Source organism: Orcinus orca, chromosome 8 (genome assembly GCF_937001465.1).
Source record: "Orcinus orca chromosome 8, mOrcOrc1.1, whole genome shotgun sequence".
Taxonomy (NCBI): domain Eukaryota; kingdom Metazoa; phylum Chordata; class Mammalia; order Artiodactyla; family Delphinidae; genus Orcinus; species Orcinus orca.
Genome location: NC_064566.1, coordinates 60,465,982 through 60,485,232, shown reverse-complemented (window position 1 = coordinate 60,485,232; position 19,251 = coordinate 60,465,982). Strand labels below are relative to the sequence as shown.

Below are 19,251 nucleotides of genomic sequence, written 5' to 3'. Positions count from 1 at the left end.
GGGTATACTGGAGGAAGCCCTTGACAATTAAGGAGTTCTTACTACATTTTAAATACTATGCTAACCAATTTTTTGTATTATTTAATATTCACCATAGGGACTTCCCTGGTGACGCAGTGGTTAAGAATCCGCCTGCCAATGCAGGGGACACGGGTTCGATCCCTGGTCCCAGGAAGATCCCACATGCTGCGGAGCAACTAAGCCCGTGTGCCACAGCTACTGAGCCTGCGTGCCACAAATACTGAAGGCCACGCACCTAGAGCCCATGCTCTGCAACAAGAAAAGCCACCACAATGAGAAGTCTGCGCACCGCAACAAAGAGTAGCACCCGCTCGCTGCAACTAGAGAAAGCCCACACACAGCAACGAAGACCCAACACAGCCAAAAATAAATTAATTAAATTTTTTTAAAAAAAGAATCTTTAAAAATAAATTCACCATAATTTTTCAAGTCTGTGTTAATATCCTAATTTCACCAACATGAAACCTGAGATCCTAAGAGGTTGAGTGACCTGCCCTAAGTCATAGAGCTAATAAGTGGCAGATGCAGAATTCCAACCCAGGCTTGTGAGACTTCAAAACCTGGGCTTTTAGCACAGAATCTCTCTTTTCTGAGATTACATAGTTTTTGAGGGGCCAAACTAGGATTTGTTCCACTGTCTCTTAATCCAAGTCTCTATTCATTACCCCACAGTGACTGTCACCTGGGCTGTCAGATGACAGCTTGCACCTAGCATTGCATAAGGGTTTACTCACTTAGCTTCCCTGCAAGCCTGTGGCCGGTAACCTATATGGCATTTCAATTCTCCTTGCAACAGGGCCTTATGGAGCACAGGCAAAGGGATACCCAGCACCAAATGATGTTCCCACCATCCATTGCTCCAAGCCTGCCCTCATTGTTTGTTTGGCGGGAACCTGAAAACGCCAGATGGGAGATGGGTGAGAAGGCAGAGGAAGACAGTTGGGCTCATTAAAGCATGACCATGTGGTATTCTCTGGAGACGCTAGGTGTCAGAATTGATTGCTCAAGTTTTGCCATCCAGTTTATGTTTTCAGTATTTTGGTCAGTGACCAAACCAGGGCGGAGAGGATTATTTCTGCTTCAATAATCTAATTAATTGCTTGCCTCTTGAGTGTGAGAGAAGTGTGTCAGTCCTTTCATCACAATTCAGTCTTTCTACACAGGTGACCCACCATTCCCTTAGGTAAAGATCTATGGGTCTTAACATGTATTTCTGCTAAAGGAGTCTCAGTAAAATAACTAGATAAGGTGATGCTAAACTTTTACATAGATTCCTATCAAGTACAATAAAAAAGTCGTAAAATGGTCAACAACTTTTTAATCAGAAACACTGGTTGTTTGGGCAAGTCACTTCAACTCTCTGAGCCTTGGTTTTCACACCCAGGTCAAGAACCAGTAGCCTCCTTGATGATTCATTCATTCATTTACCAACAAAGATTAAGCACCTACTATATGCCCAGCTCCATCTTAAGCCCTGGATCACTGTACAGATTATAGATAATACAGGTAAAGTTTAGCATAGCTTCTAATACTTCTGTGCTTACTCAAATGATATATGTTTTCCTTTCTTCAGAGTTTGAGCTTTTGATGCTCAAAACAACATAGCATTATGTAGGGCCCTATTTCTCCACCCTAACTGATCTTGGCAATAAACTATCCACATGTATCCCAAGAAGCACTAGGAGAAAGGACAGGGTTGAGGCAAGTGAAGAAAAAAGATAAGCCACATCCCCTGCTACCCATGAGAAGGGTTTGCAGAGATCCCCAAGAGGCAAGCGACATGAGCCTCTGGGATAGAAAAACACAACTATTGTTGGGGATGCAGTGAATGTAAAGACTGTTGAGGAGAGAGATCAGTCCAATGTTTCTGATGTAACATTGCAAATAGACATCTAGCTAACCTGAATTTCAGTGTTAAAAGCAAATTTATTCTGAGTTTTGAGGCGAGCCTGTCATAACAGGTATTATCTCAGTGACCCTTTGCTTGAGTTTGGTTATGGTTTATTTAATTCAGGACATTTGGGATTTGGGATGCAAGGAGGGGGAATGGCTGTCATTTGTGAGAAACTCAGCCCAGACGTCTAAGGAACTATATTGGTCTTAAAATTGTGGGTGACCATCTAAAATCTCATGTTTGTTGTAACCCATTGGATATGGGAGGCATGGAAGGTCCTTAAGTACTGCTTCCCAAACAGAGTGGATGTGGCCAGACACTGAAGTTAGCTGTTAAAAGATGTGTGCTCAGGCCCTATTTCTACCACTTTCTAATTTGGCAAGCTTCAAGTCTTAGCTTTCCCAGCCATAAAATGGGGTTGAGAATACCACACTTGCTTATGTCGGGGCCAAATGAGATGATGTAAATGTGAAGGAATTTTTCATTAATAATTATATGTTAAAACTTCAGCTACCACTTATATCATCATCATCGTTATCATTCAAGAAACTTTCAACCCAAGTAGAAGTCACAACTTTCTGACTTCCTTTTTTTTTATACATCTTTATTGGAGTATAATTGCTTTACAATGTTGTGTTAGTTTCGCTGTACAACAAAGTGAATCAGCCATATGCATACATGTATTCCCATATCCCCTCTCTCTTAAGCCTCCCTCCCACCCTCCCTATCCCACCCCTCTAAGTCGTCACAAAGCACCGAGCTGATCTCCCTGTGCTATGTGGCTGCTTCCCACTAGCTAGCTATTTTACGTTTGGTAGTGTATATATGTCAGTGCTACTCTCTCACTACATCCCAGCCTCGCCTTCCCCTGTTGTGTCCTCAAGTCCGTTCTCAACATCTGCATCTTTATTCCTGCCCTACTACTAGGTTCATCAGTACCAGTTTTCTAGGTTCCGTATATATGCGTTAGCATACGGTATTTATTTTTCTCTTTCTGACTTGCTTCACTCTGTATGACAGACTCTAGGTCCTTCCACCTCACTACAAATAACTCAATTTCGTTCCTTTTTAGAGCTGAGTAATATTCCATTGTATATATGTGCTACATCTTCTTTATCCATTCATCTGTCAGTGGACATATAGGTTGTTTCCATATCCTGGCTATTGTAAATAGTGCTGCAGTGAACATTGTGGTACATATATCTTTTTGAATTAAGGTTTTCTTAGGGTATATGCCCAGTAGTGGGATTGCTGGGTCATATGGTAGTTCTATTTTTAGTTTTCTAAGGAACTTCCATGCTGTTCTCCATAGTGGCTATATCAATTTACATTCCCACCAACAGTGCAAGAGGGTTCCCTTTTCTTCACACACTCTCGAGCATTTATTGCTTGTAGATTTTTTGATGATGGCCATTCTGACCGGTGTGAAGTGATACCTCATTGTGGGTTTGATTTGCATTTCTCTGATCATTAGTGATATTGAGCATCTTTTCATGTGTTTGTTGGCCATCTGTATGTCTTCTTTGGAGAAATGTCTATTTAGGTCTTCTGCACATTTTTGGATTGGGTTGTTTATTCTTTTGATATTGAGCTGCATGAGCTGCTTGTATATTTTGGAGATTAATCCTTTGTCTGACTTCCTTCTTGAGTGAACCAAAATCTGTCACCTATACAATAAGACTTAATTTTTTTTTTACTTTTTTTATTGCTTGTTTGAAGATTAGTAATAAACTATAGCAAATATTAGGTTTGTTTGTGTGTGTCTCTCTGTCCATCTGACTTAGTCTTTGCAACCCGTTTGAGATTTAAGTGATGAACCACTAAAATGGCCTAATAGAAACATTTCTTAAGAAATATGAAAGGGATGAACTTAGAAACCAGGGGGAAAAGTTAGAATGCTCTAAGCAATTCTTAGAATAGAATATTGAGTTCAGCCTAATATTATTTATGTTTGGGGCCCATGTGAGTTCTGTCACTTTATGCAGAATTTATTTGCATAGCCTAATCAAATAACCATATATTCTCTGCATGTTACAGTCATTTTGGCGTCATCTGATGTACCAGTGTTCCCATAATTAGGCTGGTTAATGCAAAGAAGCCAGGATAAAGTCAGGGCAGAGATGAATATGAATTAGCATTTGCACTTGGATTAAAACTGAGAAAAGCTGAAGTAGCTCGGAGTAGGCATTTTCTCAGTGAGCATCTTTCCACTTGGCAGTCTACCTCATCTGAAGTCTTCCTTGATCTCCTCCCAACTGTTGTATGTTGGGTGCAAGTAGAAACTCTTAGTGGAGCATATTGCTTTCATATCTGAGGTTAGATTTGAAGAATTTTCTTCATCTGTTTCCACTCAAATATTCTACTCTCACACTGAAATAAATATATTCTGAAACTCCATTCTGTAACTATAGAAACCCTGATCTTCAGTGCATTTCAGCTGGAAACACAAAAGAACGCTAAGTTAAAGAGGAGTATGTTGTTCATTATTGACCTATGAACAGCTTAGATTTCATAAGCCATTAAGTTTCTGTAGATTCAGGGTTTTTACCTCTCCTTTTTCTTTCCCCATTTTTGAAATTAGAGCTAGCCATATTTAAACAATAAAATGATGCTAAAACAATGCAATGAATATGATTTTAGTTCAACTGTTATTTATTGAGGACTTGCTATAATACACTGAGTGATATGTGGACTTGCCCTCAAGGAACATACAGCCTTGTATGCGCAACTCAAAAATAAAGAAGACACAAGGAAACAAGATAACACCAATATAGACATACAAATAAATGTCGTGGGGCTTAGAGGAAAGAATGATCATGTCTAATTAGAGAGGCTCAAAAAAGAATCAGAAGTATTTAACTTCTCTTACCTCTTTTCAGCCCCATCCTTCAAATAGGCACAAGTCCTGCCAACTTTATGTTATTAATATTTCTCCAGACCTTCCCTCTCCTCCACCTCATCATCACTTCTCATCATTTCTTGCCTGGATTATGGCAGTAGCTTGTAAATAGGCCTCCTGCTTCCCACTGTTCTTTCCCCCCTCCAATCTATCTTCCTCCTCCCGCAGAGTCATGTATTGAAAATGCTAATGTCTATCACTTCTCAGATTTATAGCCTCTAGTAAATCATGAGGATTCCCTAAAGGAAAACCCCATGTCCTCAGAGTAGACAGATACTCTTTATAAGGAGGTCTCACCACCTCTTCAGCCTCATGTCCCTGTGCTGTATGTACCCTGTACCAGAATCTTCCTGCAGTCTTTAGCTTGATCATATCCTCAGGTCATGGTACATGTTGTTCCTCCTGTCTGGGAGATTCTCCCTAAACTTTTCCCACTGACAAGCTCTTTCTCACCATTTAAGTCTCACATAAATTGACACCTCCTCCAGGAAGCCCACCCCATTGCTTTCCACCCCCTCTTTATCTTCCTCCAATGAGATAAATGTGCCCATATTGCTATCAGCAATCTTTTGTGCAGCAATATCTGTCATTTTATCCCTCTGTCCCTGCCAAGAACACATTACTGTGTGTTCATTAAAGTCATGCTTTTTAATTTTTTCCTCTTTGTTCCCCAGCACCTTACTTGATACAGTGTAGGCATTCAATAAGTGTTTGGTGAATGAATGAAGGTGAAATAATGAAAACTGCAGAGATGACAGTGGAAGGACATTGGGGCAAAGGAAAAGTTCAAGATTATCTGTAACATGTTTGGTTTTGAGGTGAAGGTAAATAAATACCCCAGTATTCCTAAAGGGAAGGGAACAAAAAGGAAACAAAAAGAGAGGAGATATTAGGAGATGAGAGCTTACTTAGCTTCCTAGGTATTCATCTATGTGGACTGTGATTTCTTGAAATAGATTTTGATTGATTCAGGCATTTAAATAACAAATATTGGGGTTTTGTTGCTTCCAAATACGTGACTCTCAGTACATGTAACACAAAAATTGCAAGGAATGTGTTAGCAGCTTAGAGATATCATACCAAGACTTTTTATACTGAACAAAGAAGAGAAATATTTTAAAACACATTTTATTTGAGCTGTAGGATAAGAAGAGGTGTTCTTCATTTGATAAGAAACTTAATCATAAATGCCTTGCCATGTGATAGACTCTTTATTTTCCATTTTCTTTAGGGTGGAAAGAAAGGAACGTGCCCGATTGAAGACAGTGAAGTTTAATGCAAAACCTGGAGTGATTGATTCAAAAGGGGTAGGTACAAAATAATCGAAACATTAAATTCTCTCGTTTGCCATGGATTTAACTATAATTGACATTTAAGCTGTTGCTAACAAACAGATCATGGATCTACTGGACAGTAGAGCACTGTTATAAATGTATTGCTATGCAGTGATGTAATTTCTGATGAAGTAGATTTATGATAAATAAATTTTGGGAGTAAAGCTGCTAGTGGTCAGCAGAAATGATGGATTATGAAGGTGATGTAATGACTATAGTGAGGAAGAAAAAAATAGTTTCGATGTTATTTCTTTAATTTTTTTCTTTTAAATTAAATATTCTAAAAGGATAGATTCCATAAAAGATACCTGCTCATCATAAAATATGTCTAGTCCTTTACGTATTATAAAGTCAGGATAGTCATGGAAATATACATATGGATCACCTAAGTGAATACATGGATTGTTGTGACAGACATAGAAAAGAAGAAAGTAAACAAATGAAATTTAGAGTTATGCAACCATCACCACAGTCAATTTTAGAACATTTCATCACCCCATAAAGAAATCTGTAGCTGTCACTTCCCTCTCCCTCAACCCCAGCCCCTCCCCACCCAGCCTAGGCAACTACTAATCTACTTTGTCTCTATATATTTGCCCATTCTGGATAGTTCATATAAATGGAATTGTACACTATGTGGTCTTTTGTGACTGTTTTTTTCACTTTACATAATGTTCTCAAAGTGCCTCTGTGTTGTAGCATAAATAAATACTTTTTTTCTTTTCATTGCCAAACAATATTCCATTGTATGGCTATACCTCATCTAATTTATCCACTCATCAGGTGATGGACATTTGCATTGTTTTCACTTTGGGACTGTTATGGATAATGTTGCTGTAAATATTTGTGCACAAATTTTTGTGTAGACATATACTCTTATTTCCATTGGGAATATACCTAGGAGTGGAATTTCTGGGTCATAATGATAGCTCTATATTTAACATTTTGGGGAACTGCCAGACTGTTTTCCAAGGTGGCTATAACATTCTACATTCCCACCATCAGTGTATGAGGGTTCCAGTTTCTCTACATCCTCACCAACGCTTGTTATTATATGTCTTTCTGCTTATAGTCATCCTGTTTGGTCTGATGTGGTATCTCATTGTGGTTATGATTTTTATTTCCCTAATGACCATTGGTATAGAACATCTTTTCATGTGCTTATTGACCATTTGTATATCTTCCTTGGAGAAATGTCTATTCAGATCCTTTGCCCATTTTTAAAATTGGGTTCCTTTGTTGTTGTTGAGTTGTAGAAGTTCTTTGTATATTCCAGATATTAATCTCTTATCAAATATATGCTTTCCAAATATTTTCTCCCATTCTATGAGTTGTCTCTCTTGATAGTGTCATTTGATTCACAAAAGATTATAATTTTGACAAAGACCAATTTATCTTATTTTTTCTTTTGTTACTTGTGTTTTTGTTATTATATCTAAAAAACCAAGGCCATGAAGGTTTATGCCCGTATTTTCTTCTAAGAATTTTGTAGTTTTAGCTCTTACATTTAGGTGGTTGATCCATTTTGAATTAGTTTTTGTATACGATATGAAGTAGGGTTGCAATTTCATTCTTTTGCACATGAATTGTTTTCTGTTTATTTTTGGATTGTTCACTGCAAGTGTATAGAAATACAGTTATTGTGTATATCAGTCTTTTATCCTGCTACCTTGCTGAATCCACTTATTAATTGTAGTAGCTTTTTGGTAGATTCCTCAGGATTTTCTATCTACAAGATCATGTCATATGTAAAAAGAGAGAGTTTTACTTCTTTCTTTCCAATCTGGATGACTTTTATTTCTTTATCATAACTGATTGCCTTGTCTAGAACTTCCAGTGTTGGATGGAAGTCGCAAAAACATTCATCCTTGTCTTGTTCCTGACCTTAAGGGGAAAGCATTTAATCTTTCCTATTAACTATGATGTTAGCTGTGGGTTGTAAAGCTTTTTAAATTTAGTATTTTTAAGTCATAGTACTAGTATCTTATTGCTATATCGTAAAATACCTTTCCCCACCTTCTGCCTTCCTGTTTTCTTTCTCTTCATCTCCTTTCGTTTACTTTTCTGTTCTAATAATTTTGGCTGTGAACATCACACTGAACCACAAGTTTAGGTCAATAGATGTCACCATGAAAAACGAGAAGAAAAGCTCACAAGTTTTGAGCCCTAAACCACAACACTGCCCTTTGTATTTTGAAGTAGAAGTGTCACTGGGCAGCCCAGTCATTGACACAATAATTTACTTTCCCCTAAAACATTCAGGTGAAATGGGAATTTATTTAAACATGGTGTCACTCTTAAAAAAAAAAAAGTGAGGCTGTATGTCATCATGCATGGAGTCCTTTCAAACAAATACTGCTTCCGTACAAAGGGGTAGGATTTTTCATTGATTCTTGGTGAGAATTTAAGGATAGATTTCCTGTTTGTTTCATATATATAGTTGGATATACATCAGAGAATTTTTGTTGAATACCTACCATGTGCCAGACTCAGGATTAGAACTTGTAAAAGATACAAAGTGTAACATAGGCCCTTCCCCTCAAGAGCTCCTAACATCAGTTAGAGCCCAGATGTCTTTTTGTTAAGGCCAAAACTTGTGTTGTGTTTTTTTTTAAATCATATTGCTAAATACAGTTAGGTATGAGCCAATGAATAGAATATAAATTCAAGGACTTGAATGACTGTTGAAGGAGAGGCAGTGATCATGTGAAAAGGGAAACCCGGGACTGAAAGTCATGAGAGTCAGGTAGCCTGGGTTCTGGTTTCAGTTCATTACTAAGTCACCACTGCTCTTTGGACCTCATTAGCAAAATAGCAGCTTTGAACTACATCAGGGATGTCAAACAAGTTTCATCTCCTATGGGAACCGATGAATTGATGGTTTCTAACTAGACTGTTGTGTTGAAAATGACTCTGAGGCCATATGTAACTTCAGCAGGAAAAGTGTTATGATTGATTAGTCATGCCTAGCGCAACATTGGGAATTGTTCTCTATTTGAGGTCCCCGGATTCAATGATTTTTTAAGGTGCCTTCCAGCAATAATTCTCCATGAGCCTGTGAATTAAGAAGTAATAAACCAAAGTTTTCTAAGTCCCCATGAGAACAATACATCAATGAGAAGACTCTTGCCCTGAAGTAGAAAGCAAAGGACAATTAAGAGAAAGTACACTGAAGAAAGGCCAACTCTGTGGAGAGTTGGGAAAGTCAGGAGATGCCACTCACTCTGAGCCTTGGACAAGGACTACAGAAATAAGTCATTGTTACAAAGGCCTCAGTTTCTGGGACCCTGGGGTAAATTCAGCATAATCTGAAGAGGAAAGCTGTTTGGAATGAGAAAGAGAATGGGATATTTTAAGTAACTTTATCATTAGATGGCATTCACAGAGCATTGTGAGATGTTGGGGATTCAGAGTGAAAGCCCTGGTTACTACCCTGGAGGATCTTAGAATCAATTAGTATGTATAAAGCAGGCTGTGACAAGAGCCTTAGTAGTAGTGTGTACAAGAGCTATGGGGATTCAAATGAATGGATGTGGGAATGACCAGAGAGCACTTCATAGAAGGACTTGGGCTTTAATTAGCCTATCAGTGCTTGAGTTACTTTTCCAGAACTATTCATTAATTTTTAAAAATTGAGTGCTGCGCAACACCAGGTACCGTGCTAGGTGCCTTGTAGGGCAGCAAAGTGATTAAAAAGGCAAAGACTTTTTATACTTTTATAAAAAGTATACTTTTTATACTTTCATACCATGGAGCTCACAAAGAGAAATATAAGCAGGCAAACAATGGTGATACAATATCACTGATGATCCCCATAAATTTAGGGAATTAGTCTCTATTTTAAATATCAGGAGATTGCACCTCAGGAAGATTAACTAATTTACCTAAGATCACACAGCTAGTATGTACAAAAGTCAGTTTTAAATTCAAATCCTTTTGACAGTAGAACATTTGCCCTTTTCATTCCTTCACACTATCCCTTATTCTGTTGGAGGTCAGAAGAAGAAGAGAGTTACTAATTATGCCTTGGATAAGAGAGAAGACTTCAAAGAGAAGGTGATACTTCAGCAAGATCTTGAAGTTTGAGTAAGAGTTTGCCACACATAAGAAACAGCATGTACATGAAGGTGGAAACCGTAGGCATATTGGAGTAAGGCCAAGCAGGTCAGGGACACCAGATGGAAGGTGTGGATGTGTGGTGGGAGTTGTAGCTAATGGGGCTGACTGGGAAGATCTGGAAGGTTGGGAAGCTTGTATGGAAAGCCTGACTATGAGCTTTGATGCTTCCTGGGTTTGGAGAGTATCTATGAGGAAATCTGAGGCTCTCCATTACAAAGTGCCCATTTGCTACAAATGAAATGCCCAGGCTTTCTGTCCACCTCATGTGCCTTCACAAAGTCTGTGTCTACACATGCAAAGACAAGTGGACAGTTGTGTCAGTAACCCAGATAATTCCAGCCTACCCAGACCCAAGTGCCCATCCGTTTGGATGGATCTCCTTGAGAACTGTCTCAGTGCCCCAGATCTCAATGCACCCAAGCTTTCCTGAGAATGTCAGCTAAATTTCTAATGAATCTCCATTCAAACTAGCTTCTGGTGAAAACTTAATCACCACCTTAATTTCTTTCATTGTTCTTCTACCTTTTTTATCAGTTTTCTAATCAGCCATTCTATTTTATTTATTGAGACATTTAAGAATTTGTATAATCTTCAGAATCAACCTGTTTTCCATTGAAAAATCAGTGGTATTTAGTGATTTATGCTAAATTTTGTTTTATTTTTATTTAAAAGTCCCTATAATTTAAGGGAGGGAAATACATGTCTGAAAGAGTATGAGAGAACTATTAATATTCTTACTAAATGTCAGCAATGTGCAGTGTATAAGGGTTCCCTTTGCATTGTAAATCCTTTCTAAAGTAAGGTAGGCTATAAATAACTAGTCCTATTTAGCCACAGGCTGGTACAAAACAGAAGTGATAGGTGTTACTCAAAGTAGTAGGAGTATGCATTGTAGAAACCTAGACAGCTTACACACTTCTCTTAATCACCACAACAAAACTTGAAGGGAAATCATTTGTTCCCTCTTTATAGATTTAAAGAAACTGAGGCTTGGAGAGGTGAAGAAATCTGAACCCATGTCTGATTGATTCCAAAACCCATAATCTGTTTACTATAGCATGCTCTCTCCCTTGTTAAAACCATGTCGCATTTGTGAATTTTAAGAAAAATGAAGAAATAAATTGAATTGGGTTTAGCTTTGTCACAAACTAACTTCGGCTTAAACTTAAATTCTAAAAGGGGGTAGCTGGTTTTCTTGATGATGTGCATCTGTCTGTATTGAGAACATTTCTAAAGGGAGCTTGGGGGCCGCACACTTTCTCTGTTGTGGTATGCCAGAGTAAAATGAAGTCTTGGAAAACATGTTTCAGTCATTTAATAAACTTTCATTAGGTGCCAATACAAGGCAGCTTGCTGCGCAGTGTGGACCAAGATGAGTAAGTCATGGTCACTGCCCTGAAGGAGCAGGGATACTAGGGGAGAAAATGGGTCTCCACAGGGAGGAAGTGATTCACACTAAATAAGAGGGACAGGAAGCTTGCTCTGAAGTTCAGGCTCCCCTAAACTTGATTCTAGCTTGGAAGCTGGAGGGATTTGAATTGGGGAGCCTTGAAAGATTAGTAAGGCTTGCAAGGAATGGGCAGTGGCGTAGGAATAAGATACTGGACACATAGGAAGTAAAACACGGTTTGCTTTCACTTCAAGCAACAGTTGATGAAGAATGGAAACTCAGAACTGGAAAGTAATACTCAAGTCAGTTCTGGTGCTTTAAATTTTCCAAGAAACTTATACTTAATCCTGTAAACAGTGAAGAATTTTAACAGTTGTGACCAAACCCAACCTAGTGATTTCCTCTGGGCTCCACCCTTAATGTATCTGGATTGCTGCCCAAATGTCACTCCCAGGCAGAGCTCCAAACTTACTCATCTTTGTGCCCCTAGCACTTAGCACAGTGTCTACCGGACACATATTGGCTACTCAGTCCACCCTTTTTAGAGGAAAGGTGAGTGAATGATCAAAAGTAGGTTTCCAAGAGGTCAATCTGGCAACCATGGGAAAGACAGATTGGAGGGGAGAGAGACCGACATTGGGGGATGTGGGATAGCTAAAGCAGTATTGTGGGTACAAGATTCTGAAAATCTGAATTTCAAACAGTGGCAACGGAAAGGAAAATAGGAAGCTGTCGCTAAAGAGATCAGAGAGGACCATCATCCTTGGACATCTGACCTCATATTCTGTTTCCTTTTCTAAAGCCTTGAGCTCCCTTTCAGAGGGCATGTTGACTGGGAGAAGGGGACATGGGGCAGATGCAGGTATTGGTGATAGGATCATGGCAGTCTCCCTGAATCAAACTGGAGCTAGCATTAAGAAGCCTCAGTTCTGTTTCATATACTCTTGGGAATTCCCCTATGGTCATTGGCTCCTACTATGTCATTTACAGATGAAGAAACTGAGAATCATTTTTCTGGAACACACGGAGAGTTAGTAGCAGAGCCTGCCATTGAATCATTTATCAAAAAAGTGACTTGACAGTCAGTGTTTTGTTAGCAAGATAGGAATTATGTTTGCTTCACCAGGGTGAGTTATGAGGATTGCTTTTGTAACAGCTTCAAAGTGACATTTTGAGTTTCAAAGGAAAGGTCATTACTGCCCTCAAAAAAAGGGAAACCTTCTTAATAGAGCTAGTTTTTGGGTGGCCAGAGCCCAGTGAAGAGCTCAGATGTCCAGAGTGACCTAGAGATTCAGGAAGGATGGGTGAAAGGAGAGCCATACTGCCTCAGTCCACAGCCATCAGGAAGGCAGCGTTTCTGCTCAAAGTTCATAAACTCAGGAAAGGCTACCCCTCAGGTTCTTTATTATCACTTTCCTGTTCCAGGCCTTCTACGAGTTTCCCAATTGTTCTTCCTGGCTCTAGCCTTTCTGCTCTGATTCTTTCCCCATACTGCATGCAGAGTGGTTTTAACCAGTCTAACATTTTTACATAAAGAGCCAAGACAGGGTTGTGTCCGGGGAATTCTGCAGTGTCACCAGTGCAGCATGGGAAGAGCTGCTAACTCACTATATTTTCTTTTGAAAGTGATAATCACATTTTTCCAAACCTTGAGCTCCCACGTCCACTGAGAGCCATGTGAGCAGCACACAGATAATTCTCTGGTTAAAGAAATGCTAGTGGCTTCTCTGCAGATGGTTCTCAAAGGGGCCTACAGTTGAGTTTCCTTCTCTGATACATGTAAGGAGGGGTCCCTATCTCAACCTTGAAAGCCAGCTGAACTCAACGAACATTTTTTACTGAATAAATACATGTGATTTTACTTACTCCTCATAGGGTATTTGTCAAGTTACTAATGAGGGAACTGCTAGTCTGCGGAATGGAATGGAGAATAAATCATGTTCCTTGTGTGTTTCCATGCATATTTATTTCTTGGGTCACTTCCCTTGTAGGTCCAAAAACTACCATTGTTGAAACAACCAAGTTAATCTGCAGCCTTATATACTAAATTTAGTACAATTAATAACTGACAAAATCTGTCCACTACACACCTACACATTCTTTTTTACAGTATGTTTTAGTTGGTTCAGTTCTTCCACCTTAATAATATTGTTAACACACTTTTTTGTTGTTGTTTTGTACATTTTGACTCCAATGTGTTTGAATAACCTCATCCCCAGGAGGAAAAAAGTACAAAAGTTGTAAATTTTTTAAAATACCTTTGAAATTCAGTGTTATCTTCATTGCCTAATTAGGCTAAAGCTTTCACTTCATGAATGTTAGAAAGAATATGGTAAATTGAAACATAATAGATTCACTTGCTCATAGTGTTTCCTCCCCTCTAATGTTTTCAGCTTTTTAACAGACATTTGTTGAGGCCATACTATGTGCCACATACCAATTTAAGCAATGGGAAGTACACCATGAATAAGACAGGGTTCCAGCCTGTAGGAATCATAAAATGTTCTGTGGAGATAAACATATCAGCAAATGACAAATAGAATCCGCTAAGTGCTGAGTGGGAAGTGAGGCCAAAATACTGTTTGAACTCAGACCTGGAATACTTAAGCCTCTCTTGGAGTTCATAGGCAAGTTCCTAGAAGATACAATGTCCCAAATGAGCCTTGAAGGATCAGTAGAATCTAGTGTGAAAGGCTGGAAAGACCTCTGTATTTTGTAGGCAGAGGGGAGGGCATGTAAAGACAGGAAGCAGCCCAGTGTGTGCAGGGAAGCCAAAGAAGCCTCGTGTTACTTAAATACAAGAGCTTAAGTACAAAGCTGCAAGTGTCAGCCAAGAAGGCAGAGGGGAAGTCAGGACCCAGATCTCGAGGGCAGTGGGGAGGCTTTGGAGGCTTTTAGCAAGATTAGATTAGAACTTTAGCAGATCGCTCTCCTGCTGTGTGGAATAAATTTCCAAAAGGAGGCAACCCTAGAAAGCTGGAGTCCATTTTAACAATGCAGGTGAGACATGGAGTTAGCCTAACCTAGGACGACAGAGTAGCGACAGAGAGGAAAGAAGAGACCAGAAAATATTTAGCCTGAGGCACCTATATCAGCATCAGCTGAGGCTCTTTATTAGAAATGGAGATGCCCAGGCTCAGACCCAGCCCTGTGGAATCAGAATCTCTGGGGATGGAGATAGGAAAGTTGCATTTTAATAAGCTCCCAGGAAAACTCTATAGGCTTGCTAAAATTCGAGATACACAGGTGTAGCAGAAAGGTTTGATATCACACAGAATGACCAGTTTCTATCAGAATTATCATAATATATCTAAGCCTTAATCACCTGATATGTAAAAATGGAAATCATATTAAAAGAGCTAATATATGTAAAGTACCTAGAAATATTAGTCCCCTATCCCCACCCCCACCCCCACCCCCCCACACACACACTGTGCTATGGGCAGAGAGGGAGGGAGAGTTGGCCCTACAGCCTTGCCGTACACCTACTGGCACAGGGGTGTTCCTGACTATGTGCTTGCTGACGTTATGACTAGGCAGGAAGGTAGAGGTGGCAGCAGACTAATCTCAGTCTTCCACTCCTGTCCCTGCTGTTGGCTGCTATCAGGATTGTTTCTGAGTTCTCTACCATGTTGTGGAAAATTCCAGAACAGACTTGATCAGTGCTTACTACATTGGAGAACTGCTGCCTTCTCTTCAGTATGCCAGTTACTCTGAACATCCATAGACTGCCTTATGTTCTACAGGTTATTTTTATAGGCATTGCTCATTTGCGTCTTATGAAAATTCTTAATACGCCCATTTTATGGATGAGAAAACTGAAGCTTAGAAAGGATGAATAACTTACCCAAGTTCACAGAGCTAATAAGTGACAGAGCTGGGCCCTGCATGATGACGTATTGTGTGAGCAGAGTAGAATAATTGATTCTTTAAGGCATTTTATATATGAACTCACTCTAGATGTTATTAGCATAGCTAATTCTATCTAATTAGTGATGCTAAGGCTAAAGTAATATAAATAGGAGATGTATAATTTGTGGTTATATGAATAACAAGTATAGTTTCATCAGATGAGAACACTGACTTTTTGTTCAATTTTCTTCCCGCTATTAATTCAGGGTGTTAAGTATTATGCAGAAAATTTGGCTCAAACCCATTCTACTTTGGGAGTTATTCATGAATCAATTCTGACTCACTACAGGGCTTCCTTTAACCTGACTCTTTAAGGTAAAAGAGCCAGAGTCACACCTCAGAGCTTGCATGTTTCACTTTGCAAAAGTTTTTTTTTTTTTTTAATGTATTTATTTGGCTGCTTTGGGTCTTCACTGCTGCACGCGGGCTCTCTCTAGTTAACAGCGAGTGGGGGCTACTCTGTTACGGTGCACGGGCTTCTTATTGCAGTGGCTTCTCTTGTTGCGGAGCATGGGCTCTAGGCGCTTGGGCTTCAGTAGTTATGGCACACAGGCTCAGTAGTTATGGCTCACGGGCTCTTGAGCGCAGGCTCAGTAGTTGTGGTGCTCAGGCTTATTTGCTCCGTGGCATTTGGGATCTTCCTGGACCAGGGTTCGAACCCATGTCCCCTGCTTTGGCAGGCGGATTCTTAACTACTGCGCCACCAGGGAAGCCCCCGCAAATTTTTAACTCCTTAAAAGCTCAAACATCAGTACTGAAAGGTAAAGATGCAGAAGCTACTGTCCAGTTGTCTGACTTCCTCACTATAGTAATTATAGGCAGAGTCTCAACAAGCCAAAACAGTATATCTTGCCTCTGCTCAACTGTACACTGTGTCTATATGTGGGTAGAAAGTCTTTTTTTTTTAATGACAGATCATGTAATATCTGAAAAACTTTCAGCAACAGCTTCCAGTATGTTCCTAATACTCATTAAAAAATACCTAATTACTTTGCCCTTTTATTTTAAAAAACAGCCTCTGAAATTAGACTGCCTTGGGTTCTATTCTTAGCTATTTGATCTGGAACTAGTAGCTTCTCTTTCTGAGACTCTGATTTTTCAACTGTAATAAAATCTAGAAAGTAGGTTGCAAGTTCCTTGAAGGCAGGGAATGTGATTTATTTAAGGCCTAAAATAGTTCATGGCACTGAACCAATAATTACTGAATTAAATAATGTGAGAGTAAAGAAGGTGATATATTAGGAGAAAAGGTATATAAATTAGAGTGTACAGTCTACATGTTTTTTGCTGTAGTTTGTGAATGGAGAACTAGACAATTTACTGTTGGCATTAAAGGAAGTTTCTCTTAATCTGAGTGTTATTTCCTTTCATTTCAATTAATAGGTTTTGAGTATCCCTTATGTGCAGGAAACTGCTCTGACCACTGAGTGGGGACATGGATAAGTAAGGCCCCGCCTCTGCCATTCCAGAGCTTACCTTCTAGTACACACACACACACACACACACACACACACACACACACACACACACACACCCCAATATAGCATAAGGTGAAAAAGTTTAGTGAGGGATGTACAGAGTCTTAATGGAGATTCAAAGGAGAGAAGAGAAGGCCAGTCTGAGTGAGAGCAATTAAGAAATGATTCCAAGAAGAGGTAGCATTTTAGCTAAGTCTGTGAGGATTGAGTAAGATTTCAACAACTGTAGAATAATTGAAATTTTCACATTTAGAAAATAGTAGAAGCAAAAGTAAAGGAGTAGAGGGTATGTGATAATCAGCAAGTACTATATTTGACTGGAACAAAGAACACACACACACACAGAGGTATTGGGGGAAGTAAGGTTGGAAATGTAGCTTGAGGTCCAGTGATGGAGGAATTGAGTATTCCATTGAAAAGTTCAAGGAGGCTGTTCTTTGGCTCTGGGACAGAGTAGTGACAGGATTTGTTTGTGAATAAAGACATTGACTCTTGTTGCTGGGAGGATGGGTGGTGGGTACCTGGGAGAGACTGGAGTAGTGGGGCACCTTGGGGGAATGTGCTGGAAGGACTCAGGTCACAGAGGCCTCAGAGATTGAAAGGTCACAAATAGCAATGGTGGTTAGCAGAGAATGTTGAAAATGTTATCCATGAACAAATGGAGGATCCCGAATGAGTTACTAATTGGTAGAGAAAGGGGTAAAGGCAAATCATGCAAAGTAACTGCGCCCACGAGGATGACAATGGAAGGGAGCATGAACTTGATAGAACCCAGACTAGAAATTAAAATTGTACGCATGCTTTTAGGCCTAGCCTCAAGCAGATATCTTCCTAACACCCCACCTCAAGATGGTTGCCTTACCTTCCAGTGCAAGTCTCCAGCACTAAATAGTTGCTGTGTGCTATTAAAAATCGGCACAGTTTATGATACCGAAATAACCACTGAATTGAACTGAAAACTAACCAGGGCAGATTCAATAAAACTGTCACTAAAGTACTTTTTTAAAAAAAATGAAACCAATTTTAGACTGATTGCCAGGTTAAAAGCAGAAATGTGTTGTAATGGATCCACTCCAGTGGGATTAAGAAATTCTTCATGGATACTAGTAGTAATAAGTCTTCATATTTACAGAACTCTTTGGTATATTATCCATGTCATAGATGAAGAGGCAGGGACCGAGGATTAAGTGACCTGTCCATAGTCACACAGCCAAGTGCTATCCTTTGGAGGCACATGAAGATCATTTCAGTTATTTAGCAAAAGTTTACAAGGTGTCTTTCATGCCCAGCACTGTGCTAGGGCTTGGGGGAAACAAAGATGCATTAGCCTTTGCTTGCTCTTGGCAAACATTGGATGGTCTGGGAAGGACTAGGATTTCCTTGGAAGTTGGCACTCTTAGTATATAATATTCCTCTGTAAAATGGGCTAGTAAGAGGGGTGCAGTAAACTTGCTTCATTAAGATGTGAGATAAACTAACAAAAAGAGACATAGTATGAAGGATATTTAGTCAAATCAAAATTACACTTTTCAAGAAAAACATCTGTGTGTAGCCCACTTGTTATCTATCTATCATAATGTAATAAGCGCCATGAATCTCCCACCTAACATGAAGGTATGAAACAATGAAAAGCATTTCATGGCCAAGGATTATGATTTATCAGATTGTGTGCACTTGGGGTCCATTTAGAGAAGAGAGGGAAAAATAACTCTTTCCATGAAGCAAGTGCAATTGGTATACATAGGTACCAGTGACAAAGCTCAGGGAAACATCCTTTATTTGTTAGTAGTGATAAGGTGTAATGCAAAGAGTTGCCATTCATTTACAGAGTTCTGGGCAATTTGGGTGACACAACTACCAGGTGAGAGTTTTCCCAGTCTCAAATTTATTGCAGGCACTTGTCAGTCTGAGTTAGAGCCTTCCTCATTTGAAAAGAAGCAAAAAGCTTGCAGAGTGCTATTTGCCTTTCATGTTTTGACAACTTCATGAATATTTGTAAAGATTTTGTTACCACTTGTTGAAACTGGTATTTGGGCATTCTTGATGTGAATGGTTGTTTTTCCTGGAAGGCCCCAAGAAGCTACCGTTTCTCTCTGTAATTGGCTTGTACTCACCTGTCACGAAGAATTAACACCTTAATGAATTTAGAGCACGTGTTCAATGTGAATGACAGAGCTTGTCATTCTTCGTTTATGGAGAAAGCG

General features: G+C 39.4%; 1 protein-coding gene across 28 annotated transcripts in view; it reads left to right on the top strand.

The window, feature by feature from the left end:
* Positions 1-19,251, top strand: part of DLG2 (discs large MAGUK scaffold protein 2) — a 2,044,900-nt gene that overhangs the window by 1,973,426 nt on the left and 52,223 nt on the right. For all 28 annotated transcript variants that reach the window (XM_049713435.1, XM_049713436.1, XM_033431831.2 and 25 more), the window contains one exon: positions 6,046-6,121. In XM_049713435.1, the coding sequence (XP_049569392.1) occupies positions 6,046-6,121 (76 nt within the window). The remainder of the gene's footprint in view (positions 1-6,045; positions 6,122-19,251) is intronic.